At 44.3% G+C, this 17,233-nt stretch overlaps 1 protein-coding gene across 6 annotated transcripts in view; it reads left to right on the top strand.

Annotated features, from left to right (window-relative positions):
* Nucleotides 1-17,233, top strand: part of SEMA5A (semaphorin 5A) — a 567,470-nt gene that overhangs the window by 360,215 nt on the left and 190,022 nt on the right. For all 6 annotated transcript variants that reach the window (XM_086361189.1, XM_086361183.1, XM_086361185.1 and 3 more), the window contains 3 exons: nucleotides 245-307; nucleotides 10,451-10,549; nucleotides 12,482-12,695. In XM_086361189.1, the coding sequence (XP_086217315.1) occupies nucleotides 12,521-12,695 (175 nt within the window). In that variant the 5' untranslated portion in view covers nucleotides 245-307; nucleotides 10,451-10,549; nucleotides 12,482-12,520. The remainder of the gene's footprint in view (nucleotides 1-244; nucleotides 308-10,450; nucleotides 10,550-12,481; nucleotides 12,696-17,233) is intronic.

Here is a 17,233-nt window from a genome sequence, read left to right as displayed (position 1 = left end):
GAAATATCACATTATTGCTGCATGAATGAAAATACTGAGTCCTTTAAAATGCTTCCCTTTGAAAGCTCAGTGTAAGCCCACATGACAGGAAGACATGCATTTTGTGTACACTTTTTTAGTATGAAAATGTTAGGTGCCATGGCCTCTCTGTGTTACCTCTTCTGGGTACTGATGCCTTATTATTTATTTTCCTTTTATTCAGTCAAAGTCCTAATAGTTGCTGTCATGTTGGTGTTTCCTACAGGCTGTGGAATGGGAGTGTGATGAAGCAACCAAGAAGGCCTGTTACAGCAAAGGCAAGTCCCAGGTAAGGAGGACGCTGTTATGGGCGTGTCATCACTGACTTGGAGGCCGGTATATAGAACATTTCCATATGAAGGTTATTCCTGATTATGATGCCATGGAAACTGGAAAATGAAGCAAGGTTCAAAATATACACGCAGGAAATTCTCAAGGTTCTACCGTTCAAAAGTAAGATGAACAATAATCAGTTGTTAGGATTCAGAACATTGCAGATCTAATTTGCCCTCCCAATCATTAGAATGAGACATGAAATTAATTGATTATGATGTTATTTAGAAAAATATGGACCTGAATTTTGAAAATACTATTTTAATTCCCCCTAATCATTGCTATGGGCTTCCTGGATGGCTCAGTGGTTCAAAGAATCTGCCTGCAATACAAGAGATACAGGTTTGATCTCTGGGTTGGAAAGGTTCCCTGGAGGAGCAAATGGCAACCCATTCCATTATTCTTGCCTGGAAAATTCCACAGACAGTGGAGTCTGGGAGGCTACGGTCCTTGGAGTCACAAAGAGTTGGACACAACTGAGCAAATGAGCACAGCACAGCAATCATATCTTGCAGCTCATCCAGGAAGTGATTATATAATAAATCTAATTATTAGATCAAAAGTTTTAATAATGCATCTTAACATATCTTTAAAATATGTTTAACATATTTTAAAATATAGAGCCTTCCCTAGTAGTTCAGATAGTAAAGCATCTGCCTGCAATGCAAGAGACATTGGTTTGATCCTTGGGTTGGGAAGATCCCCTGGAGAAGGGAATGGCAACCCACTCCAGTATTCTTGCCTGGAGAATCCCAGGCACAGAGTAGCCTGGCGGGGAATAGTCCAAGGGGTCGCAAAGAGTCAGACATGACTGAGTGACTAACACACACATCTTTAAAACGAGCTCGCTCTCTCTGTCTGTCTCCGAATGAATATCTACATCCGTAAGTTCCCAAGGAAAAATTATCGCTAAGGTTGGAGATACATTTCTTGAATTCCTGTGCACATCACAGGTCTTGCTGTTCAGTCACTCTGTCATGACCCCACAGACTGCAGCATGCCAGGCTTCCCTGTCCTTCACTATCTCCCGGAGTTTGCCTGAACTCATGTCCATTGAGTCGGTGATGCCATCCAACCATCTCATCCTCTGTCATCCCCTTCTCCTCCTGCCTCCAATCTTGCCCAGCATCAGGGTCTTTTCTAAAGAGTTGGCTCTTTGCCTCAGGTGGCCAAAGTAGTAGAATTTCAGCTTCAGCATCAGACCTTCTAATGAATATTCAGGGTTGATTTCCTTGAGGATTGACTGGTTTGATCTCCTTGCTGTCCAAGGGACTCTCGAGAGTCTTCTCCAGCACCACAGTTCAAAAACATTAATTCTTCAATCTACATTCACACAACTGGTCGGCTCAGTAAGAGGTCTGAGTCCTTTTTTCAAGGAATTTTATATTTCAAGAATATCACACTGGATCATCCTGAAGGAATTCTTCTGGAGCTGGTCCATAAGCTCATGATGTTTCATTCTGTTGAAAGAAAGTGAAGTCGCTCAGCCGTGTCCAACTCTTTGCAACCCCATGGACTGTAGCCTGCCAGCTTCCTCTGTCTGTGGGATTTCCCAGGCAAGAGTACTGGAGTGGGTTGCCATTCCCCTCTCCAGGGGATCTTCTTGACCCAGGGATCGAACCCGGCTCTCCAGCATTGCAGGCAGACTCCTTACCATTTGAACCACCAGGGATCATTCTGTTAGTGATCATCTTACTTTATTGGAATGTGGGCCTTTCTGATGTGAATCACACTTGGGGTTACAGAAGAAGCAGACACACAGCGGCAGAGAGGGCTTCCTGTGCAAAGTGTGGTCCCAAGGCCAAGAGCTTGGGGGATATACAGTAAATGAAGAGAGGGCGCTGGTGAAGTATCCTCACACCACCTGTGTTTGTCCAAGACTGTTCTATTCTTTATTTTATCCAGTTTCATCCCCTGTTTCTTTGTCTTTTAAATCAACAGTTCTGAGAGACATACACGGAGGCAGGTCTCAGCACACTTAGTCATTCAGTTTCCCAAAACTGAGGAAAGAGCTAGAAACAAGGAAGAGGAGGAAGAAAATGCCATCCTAGCTAGAGAAACACTTGGAGACATTAATAAAAAAGCAAAAGTTGCTGAAGGCTATTTACTGAAAGTTATTTAACCTCAAAAATTCCTCTGAGATAAGTCATCAGAGACACAGATGATTTAAAGGTAGCACCAAGTTCCAAAGGATCAGAATAGCGTCTCTTAAAATTCCCCCCAAAATAAATGAATCAGAACGTATTAAATTTTTTTACCTCTATAAGAAATACAGTGGAATTTGTATACATTATGTATAAAGATTTTGAAAAGGGGCTTCCTATATGCTTTTCCTCTCCGCCCTCTAACACTTACGTGTTCGATGGGTGGATTCCTGCACTTTTGCTCCTTGTTCCTTGGCACACAAGGAATTCTTCAAGGAAGACCCTCTGGACTGAGCAGTGAAAAGGGTGGAATCAGATCAGCTTGGGTGTGAGGCCTGGAAACACGACTTTCTTCCTTCTAGTAAGATCCACTGATGGGAAACGCTGACTGCTCTGGCCAAGGTTCTCAGGCCAATGCTGTCCTTTTGTCTGGTGACACTGGTGACCCCAGGGTCCTTGGGCTTTTTTCTCCCTCTTCAGTTCAGTTCAGTCACTCAGTCGTGTACAACTCTTTACGACCCCATGGACTGCAGCACGCCAGGCCTCCCTGTCCATCACCAACTCCCGAAGCTTACCCAAACTCATGTACATTGAGTCGGTGATGCCATCCAACTGTCTCATCCTCTGTCATCCCCTTCTCCCGCCTTCAACCTTTCCCAGCATCAGGGTCTTTTTAAATGAGTCAGCTCTTCACATTGGGTGGCCAAAGTATTGGAGCTTCAGTTTCAACATCAGTCCTTCCAATGAACACTCAGGACTGATTTCCTTTAGGATGGACTGGTTGGATCTCCTTGCAGTCCAAGGGACTCTCAAGAGTCTTCTCCAACACCGCAGTTCAAAAGCATCAATTCTTCGGTGCTCAGCTTTCTTTGTGGTCCAGCTCTCACATCCATATGTGACCACTGGAAAAACCTTTCACTTGTCCTCTTTTCCCTCTTTATTGTCTTGTCTTCATCTTCCTCTAGGACTTTGGATCTTTGTCCTCCTCTTCCTGCTTACTGGGGCTATGATACACCCATGAGCAGCACTAGTCAGTTTTGGGAAACCTAGCCAAAAATCCTATTGACACCTGCCTGTCCTAAGGCTTGTCTGAGAATATGTGTAGTTGGTAGCCCTGGGTCTGGGGGTGGCTGTGCCCTCTTCCACCTCTAGAGCTCCATCCTAACCCTTCCCCACCTCCTTGCTATCATTCCACCCTCCCTCACCCATCTCCCTGGACTTGTGTGTCCCCTGTCGGTGGGCATTCTTGCCTCACCTGTCCCACAATACCCTCCATCTCCAGCATACACCACTGCATCGCTTCTCAGTAGCTGTTTGTATTTCCTGGTCAGTCTGCATGTTAATTACCCAGCCCCCCAACTCCTCAACTGGGAGCTGGGCCAGTGGATTCATGTTGATCCCAGCCTGTGGTGGCTGTTCAACTTCACTCCACTATGGAGTGAACAAACGCAGGACCCTTCATTTGGGCTCTGCTCTCAGCATTCCTGATGTTGGGGCTGGATCACTCCCCGCTGTGAAGTCTGTCCTGTTATTGGTGCATGTTTAATAGGGTCTTGGCCTCTATGTGCTGGATGCTGGTAATTCCTCTCACCCATCAGGACAACCAAAAATAACCAAAAATGTCTCCAGACATTGCCAGACTATGACTCGGTTGAAAATTCTGGCTGTAATTACCCAAGATGGGAAATATATTGACAACTTTTACATTGTCTGTGTTAGATTTTACTCTCCCTAAGAGTCCTTTCGTATTTCATATCAATCTTACTTATGTATTCATTTCATGGACTTTAAAAAAATCACAGTTAATCCTCTTCGTCTCTGTGGACTTCAGTCTCCTACGTGTTACAGGAGAATATTCGATTACTTAATCTAGCCAAGATTCCTCCTGCTTATAGTCTATGAGTCTTTAATTTTAAAACAATCTTGTGGTAACCTTATACTAGTAGATTATTACTCTTCGGGGTGCAGAGTCGCTTCTACTGAATCAAAATTGGCCCATATTTTGCCTTAAGCTGTGATCATTGGTTGTTTGGTGCTTAGAAATTAAGCAAGTAAAAGCCAGAGAACACACTGCAAAGACCGTCTTTCGTGCTCATTAGGAGTGTACTTTTGATTCACAGAAGGGTTGAATCATTATTATATGTAATTGAGGCTTGCTGATACACAGAAAGAAAACGAGCAAAACAAACGTTTTCAAAGGAAATCATACCTTTACGTTCCACATGTTTCTGGTTTTAATCGGCTAAGAACAATGGCAAAGCTCAGTAATTAGAAACTGATTCAAACTGCGTTTGTGGATAGAGGTTTTTTTTTTTTAAGATGACTATAAGACAGATGAAGATGAGTTTCAAAGTGCCAACACTGTGGGAAAGAGAAACTACATGTTCTTTTAGGCTGCATGAAGTATGCTGATAAACTCACAGACGAGTTTTGAGCAACCTGAGCTTGGTTGTAATAGAATTTGGTTTTGTAGCAGAACTGTGTGCGGTGAAGTTCCCTGGCACAAAATGATAGAATTAGGAAGCAGAGAACCTAGACCATGCTGCTGGGCTGGTCCAAGGGCAGGGAGAGCAGAGGGACCTCCCGGGCTCTTCGTTTTTTTCCCATGAGTTCCTTTCTCTTATTTAGCCTCCCAGTTGCTTTCTTAAAGACCTGAGCCCTGCTCTTGGAACCCAGAAGGGGAGGAAATAACCCACTCCCCAGGGCTAGTCTCTGAATTCGAAGGTCACACACCCCTAGTTTCCCTGTGCTGACGCTTTCAGAGCCCAGATCAGAAAACGCTTCCATCGAGTTCCTTTGACTAAAATATAACATCTATTTGGGGGAGCGCAGTGGAATTTGGATTTTCTTAGTCGCCCAGGGCTTAGAAATAGGAATTCAATTATCTTTTGGTTGGTGCTATAGTAATATGAAAATTTTACACACAGATTGACAGTTTCCCCTCTCCCTGAAATAAAAAAGAATAAGGCAAAATGTGACATCTCAAAAATGAGAAAAATGCCAGCCATTTTGAGTGAACTCATTTTTTCCTACCCTAAGGGAAAAAAAAAGAAAGTGGTCTGTGCGTCTCCACATAATGCATTTTACTGTAGCAACAGGAATGTGGAGCATGGGTGAGGGGGCTGTGGCTGTGGGGGTCGTACCATCCACGCCCACTCTGTTCCCTGGGTAGAACATTCCTCCCCAGACTGCAGGGGTGGGAAGAGAGAGGACGCATTTCCTCAAGATTCCCCGTGCAGTTGGGATCAGCCTGAGCATCATTTCATGTGCAGCCCTTTAAAGTGACCATTTAGGGACTCGGGGTCAAGAAAACATCGCCAGATCTTTGATTTGGGCCTGTTTAGCAGAGAAGGGTGGGTGGAGACTGCCAGTTCTTCGTGAGCTTTGAATTCAGTTCCACTTAAACTTTTCCAGCTCCCTTGGGAGAAAGGGGGTGACTTGGCCTGAAAGGATCTTAAACATTCCATCTACGAGAAAGGGAGGGTGAACTCTTATGTTGTTTGTGGGTTCAAAACAGTTTTCTAATAAAATCTGTTGTTGTTCATTATTTTTGAAACCCCATTATAGAATCTGGCTTCTAGAACTATTTAAATGTGTTTGACACAAATATTATTTTAAACGTAAATAGTCAGTTCACTTGTAATCCAACAAGAGCTCTTTGTCTGCTTGGGGTCATTATGTCTAAACCAAAGTCCTTCCCACCGTGACCTTTAACAGCTTTACAAAGGAAACACAGCCGATTATTAAGGGAATAAAAGAGTTCCTTTATGCACGTATTATACTTTATAATTTTTGAAAGCTTCTTGTTTGTGATCTCATCTCAGTATTTTAAACACCAAGTTCCTAGAATGATTCTGCTGGTCAGTGGGAGAGTTTGGATTAGAATCCAGTGTTCTGTGCATTGTTCTCCTGCTGGATCCTATAGTTCTGCTTCCTGGTTGTCAGATTCTGCTCCTAAACAGGTTAACTCCAGAGAAGAAAAAGGAACCACCATCCTGCCTGGGAACCTGGTGATGTAGGGGGTAAACAACACTTTCATCCAAAGTGCCAATATTTAGAAACCTGTGAGTTAATCAGTGAAGGTGGTACTCTACAGTACTGCTTTTATTCTGTACTCTTTATTCTTAATTGTCCCAAGCATGGAAGATTCTTTCAGATTGGATGCTAACAACCTGTGCAGGTCACACACACCAAGTTTTGGTTTATAAATACATCAAAAACAACTTTTCTTTTTTTTAAATGAGAAACTGGGGAAAATCTAAGCAAAACAGAATGTAAAAAAAGAAAAAACAAAGAAATGGAGGAGCTGACTAGGGACACGTGGGCACACACTGCCCTTCCCAGCCGGCAGTGCCTTCCGGGACGAGCGGGTATTCTCAAGGGGCCTGACTACCAGAACATACTTTTTACTAATTGAGATAATTTGGTATCTTCTCTCATATATTTTTCCAAGATTTTTTTTTTGTGTGTGGGTAACTGGTTGGATGACTTGTCCCTCTGCTCTGACATGTGTCAGCATCTGAATTATCACATCCCCAGCCACCTTTCTGGTTCTCCATCAAGTCTGTGATGGACCTTCAAGACGGTTATTGACCTGCAGCCTTCTTTACACTGTCTTTCTTTGGGGAGATGAAGATAAATACCACATGTGGTATCTTGATTGTTTCTCTTCCCATAATCAGTGAGAGACCCTTGCTTTTCTTCAGAGCGTCTGTAGGACTCAGCCATGAGACCACCTCTTTCAACAGGAATGATTCTCTTCTAATAACTCAGCCTTGCCCCCAAGTTCCCTGTGATGTGACTGTCTCTAGCTTATTTCTACCTGCGTCAGTCTCCTGCTTAGGAAAATCAACAAAATGTTTCTCTTACATTTTGACCCAATTCTTAAAAGAGGTCTAAAAGCAGCAGCAGAAACAAACTCCCACCCCTAAAAGTCTCTGTGCCGTTTGTAATCTTCTCTCATTCATTGTTACAGCATCACCGCTGGGTCTGTTCTGTCCGCTCCGGCCATCCAGAGCACTCTGAGCCCTGTGTTCCCCGAGATGTCTCTCTGGAGCCCCTTCATTTATGCGGTTAGAGCTGGTGTTCCCACCATGGCCGTGATCCTGTCTCTGTGCCCCTCTGCTTTCCACAGCTGCACACCCTCCTCTGTGTTCTCGGAGCCAAAGCTCCCAGAGCCTGGGAAAGGAGACCAATGCGCCTTTTTGAAGTCTGGTTTTGTTCTTTCTCTTTAGAACTCGTCTTCCCTTTCCCCAGCTATAAAAACAAAGCAGAGCAGAACAGAACAAGCCTCCGCATCTGATGTACCTTTTTCAGTTCAGTTCAGTCCCTCAGTCGTGTCTGACTCTTTGTGACCCCATGGACCGCAGCACGCCAGGCCTCCCTGTCCATCACCAACTCCCGGAGTTTGCTCAAACTCGTGTCCATTGAGTCGGTGATGCCATCCAACCATCTCATCCTCTGTTATGCAGTTTGTTTTTAATGTATTTATTTATTTTAATTGGAGGATAATTGCTTTACAATATTGTGATGATTTCTGCCATGCATCAGTATAAATCAGCCACAGGCATACATGTGTCCCCTCCCTCCTGAACCTCCCCTGCCACCTCCCTCCCCATCCTATCCCTAAGGCTGTCACCGAGCACCAGCTTTTGTCTTCTGTTTACACTCATTTCTGAATTCTTCTAATAGTTAACGTCCATCTTTTATTCTCTCCTTTTTTTCCTCAAAGTACTTCAGATTAGCAGCCAGTGCTAATTGGTTACTATTATTGGTAATAGTAATATTAGGTTGGAGTAGGAAATGGCAACCCACTCCGGTATTGTTGCCTGGAAAAGTCTATGGACAGAGGAGCCTGGCAGGCTACAGTCTATGGGGTTGCAAAGAGTTGCCACAGCTGAGCAGCTGAGCACAAACAAGGGCCCACCTTAATCCAGGTTGATCTCATCTCAAAATCCACAATCACCCTGGAGAAGGAAATGGCAACCCACTCCAATACTCGTGCCTGGAAAATCCCATGGAAGGAGAAGCCTGGTAGGCCACAGGCCATGGGGTCCAAAAAGAGTCGAACACGACTGAGCGACTTCACTTTCACTCTCAGTAATATTAGGTAAATTATCTACCTTTGCTATTTCACTTTATGTTTAGAAAGCAAACTCAAGTGTTTTAGCTCATCTTACATCCACAGCTAGGCCATGCTGCAGGCTGCGTTCCGGCAAACCAATGTTTCTTGGAGACTGAGGCTCTGTTTCATTGAAGAGAGCATCTCTGCGCCATTTAATCCAGATCCTCCTGACTGGGGAAGCCTGTGAGTCAAACCAGTGTGTCGGCATGCAGCGTCTTCTAGGTCCCGGTGTCCGGTCAGTCCCCACGTCCTGTCCATTTGCTGGAGCCTGGCTTTGCCCTCTCACACCTTGCACAGTGGTCCAGGCACAGAATGAGGAGGGACGAATTATGGACGTGGTTTCCTTACCTGTCTGCAGTCTCCTGCCTTCGCTTGCATCCACATGGCTTCCTGATTGGTCCTTCAGTAACAAACATCAGATCAGGTCAAAACCACATGCAGTGAAAATATAAACTGGCCCGTTCACGTTCTGAATAAAAAGTATGCTCACACTCACTGGCCAGACACACCTGGTCCCTGCCTGGCATCCCAGCTCGTGCAGTGCCTCCTCTGTTCCCAGTGAAAGCACCCTGCTTTCTCCAGCACAGTCCATTCTTCATTTTGAAAATGTCTTTTCCCTCCTTCTCTCGCAAAAATCCTGCAAGTGCCAAGTGGCACCAAATCGTACTCTTCCTTTGACACTGACCTTAGGTGTCACCTCCTCCAGGAAGCCTTCCTGTACCTCCCCCCTTCCCCTCCCCTCCCCTCTAGAATTAGCACTATGCTGTTCTCCTGTGCTTCCTTAATAGAGCGTGTGGACAACTCCATGTATTTTAATTTTGTGCCAAGGGCCTCCATGCAGGCTTCCCTGGTGGCTCAGATGGTAAAGAGTCTGCCTGCAATGCAAGAGACCTGGGTTCGATCCCTGGGTATGGAAGATCCCCTGGAGAAGGGAATAGCAACCCACTCCACTATTCTTGTCTGGGGAATTCCATAGACCAAGGAGCCTGGTGGACTACAGTACCTGGGGTCACAAAGAGCTGGACACGACTGAGCAAATTCCACACACAAAGGCCTAGATTGTGACTTCTTCCCCAGTCTCTACCATAGAGTATCTCATCAGTAAATTCCTGCTGGCTGAATGAAGAGCTTTGTAGCTGAATGTTCCTGTACTACTTTGACCATGCCCCTGATATATATGTATGTTTTGCAATCATAAAAAATATTCACTCCCTTAGCATGGGCTTTCATCCCTCATTGTTTACTTGCTATAGTTGTATTTTACTTTTTCATGAAAAAAATCAAAACTGTTTACAGATTCTTGCCGTACACAAAGCAGTTTAAGAACTTCATCTAAAACTCGCTTTGGTTGTAATCAGAGCTTCACTTGTGACTCTCGTCTTTGGAGAGCATTCACCATGGTTTTTGAAGCTCCTGGGCAAGTTTCCTAAACTGCTGTCTCATGAGGCACTCAAGTAGTTTCCTTTATTTATTTTCCTACCATACGTCAAAGGCAATTTAGAGTTTGCACTGTTATCAGATACAACACAAAATGAAACCACATTCATCAAAAGAAGACACACGCTTTGAGATTTTAACTGAACATGTATTAATCTTCACAAATATCCTCTGTTGAGCAAGTGTGCAGACGAAGGTAAACTATTTAAGATTTTTGTTGTTATTTTTTCGTCAGTATCTGAGAGGAGGTGGTATGTTGGGTTTGTAGTGGTCAATTAACTTTTAATTTATTGAACAGACAAGACATCTTCGTATTCACCTTCCTCTTGAGCTCAGGCCTCTTAATCCCTTTTCTCGTGTTTTTTTTTTGTTGTTGTTTGCCTTTGTTTTTCAGGAGGAATGTCAGAACTACATTCGGGTACTGTTGGTGGGTGGTGACCGGTTATTCACGTGTGGGACCAACGCTTTCACGCCTGTCTGCACGAACCGCACGGTATGGCTGCATGTGGAGTTTTGATAGATTTTAATGCCAGGAAAACCCAAACAGCCTATTAAAACACCACTTTTAAAATGTATTGCTATTCTCCAAGGAGTTGCATTTTAATTCAAAGCATGTTTTGTCAAACTGAATAAAGACTTGATGTATTTTTTTATTACACGTTATGTAATAAGCTTGTTTAATTAAATTTAAATATTCTTTCAAGCTATTTCTACCAGCTTTTTTCTCAACAGTGACCCTAAAGATAATCCTAAACATATTCTTTTTTTCTTACCCTGCTTCATTGCAGAGATAGTGTTAAGTATTAAAATGACCTAAAATCACAATCCAAACAAAGAAAATGCAATTTAGAAATTGGATAAGAAGCATGTTGAAAAATTAAAGCAACCTTGGAGAAGGAAATGGCAACCCACTCCAGTGTTCTTGCCTGGAGAATCCCAGGGACGGGGGAGCCTGGTGGGCTGCCGTCTATGGGGTCACACAGGGTTGGACGCGACTGAAGCGGCTTAGCAGCAGCAGCAGCAACAAAGAAATGGACCCGTAGGAAAAATAAAGTTATTAGCGACCCTCTTTCTCTTTCTTTTAACCCGTCATTATGAACAGGGTACTTTTCTGTATCCAGGTCTCATTCCTATAGAATTGCAGGGTTCTCAGAGCACACATGTAATCTTCCTAATTTGGGATATTCATTTGCTTTTCCTCAGGGAACAAGAAATGATAAAGAAATATCATTATATTAATTTCCTGGTTACACAATTTCTCTCAAAGGCTGAATTAATCTTCCTCTTTTCCTATTCATTATTTTCAAGTTAACATTCAGTTATTGGAAATAAAGAGAGGAGGATGATGATGATAAGAAGTGATGCTCACAGAGACAGCCCTAGGTATTGTGGCCTGTCCTACACACCTTACAACAACCCAGTCACTTCACCCTCACATCTACCCAGCCTGGTGGTTATCCTTTGGGTCATCGTTTTGTAAAAGAAGACTCTAAGGTTTAAAGAATTTAAGTAGCTTACCTGGGTCTACAAGCGTGATAAGGGCTTCCCTCGTAACTCAGATGGTAACGAATCTGCCTGCAGTGGGGGAGACCCGGGTTCAATCCCTGGGTTGGGAAGATCCGATGGAGAAGGAAATGGCAACCCACCCTAGTATTCTTGCTTAGAGAATCCCATGGACAGAGGAGCCTGGCGGGCTACAGTACATGGGGTCGCAAAGAGTTGGATATGACTGAGTGACTAAGCACACACGTGTAAAAAGCAGGCAGGGCATCTGAGCCGCTGCCTGACTCCTGTGCTCTCTTAGCTCTCAGGTGAGAGCAGAGAAGAATAGAGTGGAGATCCCCTCCTCCAGCCACCCAGACGACTTTTCTCATTCGGTGATGGTTCAGCTTCTCAAATGCAGGAGTCCTACGGGTGGACTGCAGATCACTAAGTTGCCTCTCGAAACACTAAGATCTAAAGCCTTGGAAATTTGAGCTCCGTGGTTGCTAAATGTCCACCCATCCTTACCCGTGAACACAGTCTGGGCTAGTCACACCACTTTAATCCACTTTTGTGGATAAACCTGTACCTAACTTCTATAAACAGTGAGGTTGAGTTTTGTAATGTAAGTGGGCAAACTTGCATTGCCTTGTGTGTTATAAGTAGAAGTCATAAATGATAGTCTTCCTCTGTCTTTGGTGAGTATCCAACAGCCTGGGGTTCATTCTCACGGGATGATGAGAGATTAATTGCCAGATTCTCTGATGGTCCCCACAGCATATTACTCTCATCGAATATGTGGACGTCTGGCCCATGCTATGAGCCCCAGAGAGTTTATTGTATGTGCTTCATTTGCAAGTTGGGCAGATCTGATCCATTAACAGTATTAAAGGGGTTTCATGGGGGGGGATCACTGACTTTTCTCTCTTGTCCTCACTTCTAGTTGAGTAACCTGACGGAGATCCATGACCAGATCAGTGGCATGGCACGCTGCCCCTACAGCCCCCAGCATAACTCCACAGCCCTGCTCACAGCCGGCGGGGAGCTTTATGCTGCCACGGCCATGGATTTCCCGGGACGCGATCCCGCCATTTACCGAAGCCTGGGCATCTTGCCCCCGCTCCGCACCGCACAGTACAACTCCAAGTGGCTCAACGGTGAGTCTTACCCTCCCACCCGGCTTCCCATCTCACTGGTCTCTGATGCCCTCTTCCTTGGTGCTCAGAAGCAAGCTGTCACAGTTTTCAAAATAAAATGATTTCCTCCTTTTCTAAAGGAGTCAAAATGTAATTTGTTTTGTTCTTGGATGTAGAAAGCCATCAGAGGGCTCATTTCCAATTAGGAAGAGAAACGATCCTCTCAACACTGTAGGACATGGTTAACATAGAGCTAATGCTGATATAAGCGTTCCTCAAACTTAAGCTGCTTTCTCATATTATTGTTTGAAGTTCAGGAAATCTGATGTCATGTCACTTATGTCTGTAGACTCATGTGCAATCTTTCTTGACTTCACTGTATCCCTAAAAAGTGAAGTTTCTAGCATTGCATGACATTTTCAGAGGACTGTGTAAAAGAATGTGTTTGGCTCTGCTGCTGCTGCTGCTAAGTCACTTCAGTCGTGTCCGACTCTGTGCAACCCCAGAGACGGCAGCCCACCAGGCTCCCCCGTCCCTGGGATTCTCCAGGCAAGAACACTGGAGTTGGTCGCCATTTCCTTCTCTAATGCATGAAAGTGAAAAGTCAAAGTGAAGTCACTCAGTCGTGTCCGACTCTTAGCGACCTCATGGACTGCAGCCTACCAGGCTCCTCTGTCCATGGGATTTTCCAGGCAAGAGTACTGGAGTGGGTTACCATTAGCTTGACAATGTTTTTAATTAAATTTTTTATTTTATATTGGAGTGTAGTTGATTTACAGTGTTGAGTTAGCTTCAGGTATAGAAGAAAGTAATTCAGTTACACATATACATATATCCATTTTTTTTCAGATTCTTTTCCCATATGGTTTATTACAGGATACTGACTAGAGTTCCCTGTGCTATACAGTAGGTCCTAGTTGAGTATCTAGTTTACAGATGTGTGTGTGTGTGTGTGTGTGTGTGTGCTCAGTTGCTCAGTCTTGTATGACTCCTTGCTACCCCATGGACTGTATGTAGCCCTCCAGGCTTCTCTGTCCATAGCATTTGCCAGGAAAGAACCCTGGAGTGGGTAGCTATTTCCTTCTCCAGGGGATCTTCCCATCCCAGGGACTGAACCCTGGTCTCCTGCACTGTAGGCAGATTCTGAAATGAGTGGCCATATCCTCTTTCAGGGGATTTTATAGATAGTAGTGTCTGTATGTTAATCCCAAACTCCTAATTTATCCCTCCTTCTACCTTTCTCCTTTGGTAACCATAAATTTGTTTTCGAAGTCTGTGAGTCTGTTTCTGTTTTGGGAATAAGTTCATTTATATCATTTTTTTTTTTTTTTTTAGATTCCACAGGTAAGGTAACCAAATTTTTTTTAAAGGTATCAAGTCTTAAAGCCAGGAGGTCAGGGTAGGTGTCATTGGAGTTGCTCATTTCAGTGGCTCGGGAATTAACAAGCCCCCAAGTCCTGTCACTGCTGTCTCTGTCTGTCAGGTTGGTCCACAGGCTAGCTGTGCTTATAGGTGCAAATTCACAACTACAGTTCCAGGTACTGCACTCAGATATCACGATATCCAGGGGAGAACCACATCCCTTGTGTCCTTTTTTAAAGACATAAGAAACTGCCAGATTTCCTTCAGTCCTGGGCTAGAACTTGGTCACTTGCTCACTAAACAAGGGGAAAGTGATTCCAGCATCCCAAATTGAAGTTAAAGTTGGCCATGTACTGAGACGTGCCAGCTGAAATCCAACCCTCTGAATATGTGTGCACTCATGTGTGAATATGGTGAAACACATACATGCACACACACTAGCAAACACGATCTTGTGTATAGATACATGCACCATATGTAATCCTTTCCCTCAAGCCTTTGTTTGATGGTTTGCATAAAGATGAGCTCTTATAATTGTCCTTATAACGTTTACTGTTCTGAGCTTTCACGTTCTACAAAGTTGTACTGACTTCCACCAATAAAAGCTCATGATGTAGATTAAAGTTTCTAGACCTCAGCACTACTGGTGTTCAGGGCCAGATAATTCTTTGCTGGGGCGGGTGGGGGGTTGTCCTGGTTATTGTAAGATGGTCAGCTACATCCCTGGCTTATACCACTTAGATACATTAGCATGACCCACCCCCTGCAGTGTGACAACAAAACATTTGTTCAGAAACTTGCAAATATTCCTCAGGAAAAATATTGCCTGTTATTGAGAAATTTTGGTTTAGAATGATCATGTATGCTATTTAGGTGTATGGGGGTTCCCCAGTGGTCCGGTGGGCAAATCATTAAATCTGCCTGCAATGCAGGAGACTGGGGTTCAATCCCTGGGTCAGGACGATCCCCTGGAGAAGTAAATGGCAACCCACTCCAATATTCTTGCCTGGAGAATCCCATGGACAGAGGAGCCTGGTGGCTTACAGTCCAAAGGGTTGCAAAGAGTTGGACATGATTGAGAAACTAAGCATAGCACAGGTACATATATAACATGAGCGTTTTGTAAAATAATACAATCAAACCAGCCATCACAGTTTGCCTTTAAAATACTCCTTTTTAGACAAAAGCATATCCTCACCCAGTTTCTTCAGCAAATAGAATGGCTCCATGTGCTTCCAAAGGGCAACGTGAATTGCTTTCCCAAACTGAAGCAGTAACCAGCTTCCCTGTATTAACACTATTTCTGTTGAACTGGTTTCAGCTGAACCTTTTGACTCTACAGATGGTCTTCTTTCTGCTCTACACATCCATCTGTGTAGCTTAAAGTTCTTTCTTTTCGTTTGTTGATTTTTCCTGTCCAAGTAAAATTCCAGTTAAAAATCAAAATGAGTTCTTCCGCAACCACAAATATTGCATTTAGACTTTGCTGCAAGCAAAGTAAAAAGTAATTAGGAGCACAGTGTCTTTCTTTTCCCAGAAGTGACACCCTGAAGAATATCTTGGAAAAATCATTCAAATTATAGCATGAGTTATAAGCACGGTTTCTTTGTATGTATTTCTAGGCGGATCAGGAACTCCGATTCTGCTAACACTCTGGGTGGAATCTCTTCCATCTGAGAGTCAGGTGAGGGCCTAAGTAAGGACAGTCACTGTAGGCATGCGTGTCCTAAATCATAGATGACGCTATAAAACTATGGACATTGCAAATAAATATAGTGAAGCCGCCGCTTGGCTCGCAGGGTCATCATAGCCCCCATGGCACTGAATGGCCTGCCTTCCTCAGAGAGTGATGCCCTGCCCCACTGGGAGGCCCCCACTTCTGGGCAGAGAGCCCTGAGGGCCCCAGGCTGCTGTGTGTGCAGTGGTCATTCTCTCTCTGAGTTCTCTTGGGGCACTTTGTTCTGCTGAACTCTGAGATATCGTTTCTACCTCTGGTTGGCTCTGGTTTTCTGCTCTGATTGCTCCTCCACCCAGCATGGATTCTGGTCTCTGACCCCCAGTTAGCTCTGTATCCATGGCCCCGCGGAGCCTGGACATTTATTCTCACTGACCTAGCTGGAGTCCACACTTGGCATCTGTTTGCACTTAGACCCGACGCTCTGTCTCTTTTCTTTCTGCCAAGTGCTGGAGTAATTTTCTTCCTTTACTGGAAGTTATTGCCTTACCTATTGTCCCTTCTTTTTTGCCATATCCTTAACTTTCTCACACTCTGATGATAATTGCTTGTGCATGTGCTCTGTGGCTTCAGTTGTGTCCAACTCTTTGCAACCCTATTGTGTGATGTTAGTGACTTAGCAGCAGCAGCAGCAGGGACTCATTAAATGATGCTCTTATGTTCTAAGTTTTCAACTGATGGAGGATTAGGCACAGGGGTTAATAAATGACCATTAGAGAGCTGGATTTGTTTGTGATAGAGCTGAGCAAATGTACTGGAAACTCTCAGAGCTGGTACCTTAAGAAGATGCAGACCACGAGCTGCTGAATGAAGAGGAGCAGCCTTCCATGTGGGGTTGGCAGGCAGCTTCCTCAGCATCAGGCTCCCATCTGGGGAAATAAAAACCCAACGTTTTAATTGAAGATGCAGTTTCCATAAACTCATTCAAAGGAAGTACAATCACAAGGTGTATCACTTGCAGATCCCAGAACCCAGGCACCAGGAGCTGGGAAAGGGCAGCCCTCCACCCCAGGTCACCCCAGGAGCCAGAAAGCAGGGTAACACGCACATGTGAACTGACAGAGTCCTTTGGGCAGAGGTCATTTAAAATGATCACAGAGCCCTTTTCTTGGGCTCAGTGATCATTTTAAAAGGTAAGTGATGGAGACTTTGGAGGTGGAAATACCTGCCAGTCAATCAGTACTCACACCTCAGGGAGCCGAATTGTCTCAGTTCTCAATTTCCTCATCTGCCAACTGGAGATAACTAGTCACTGGACCTGGAAGTTCTGATAATAAAATGAGACCATGTAGAGAAGGCAGTGGCACCCCACTCCAGTACTCTTGCCTGGAAAATCCCATGGGTGGAGGAGCCTGGTGGTTTGCAGTCCATGGGGTCGCTAAGAGTCAGACACAACTGAGCGACTTCACTTTGACTTTTCACTTTCATGCATTGGAGAAGGAAATGGCAACCCACTCCAGTG

Source organism: Bos grunniens, chromosome 20 (assembly GCF_055505025.1).
Source record: "Bos grunniens cultivar Pamir isolate PY7600 chromosome 20, Bosgru_T2T1.0, whole genome shotgun sequence".
NCBI lineage: Eukaryota > Metazoa > Chordata > Mammalia > Artiodactyla > Bovidae > Bos > Bos grunniens.
This window is presented reverse-complemented; position numbering and strand designations above follow the sequence as displayed.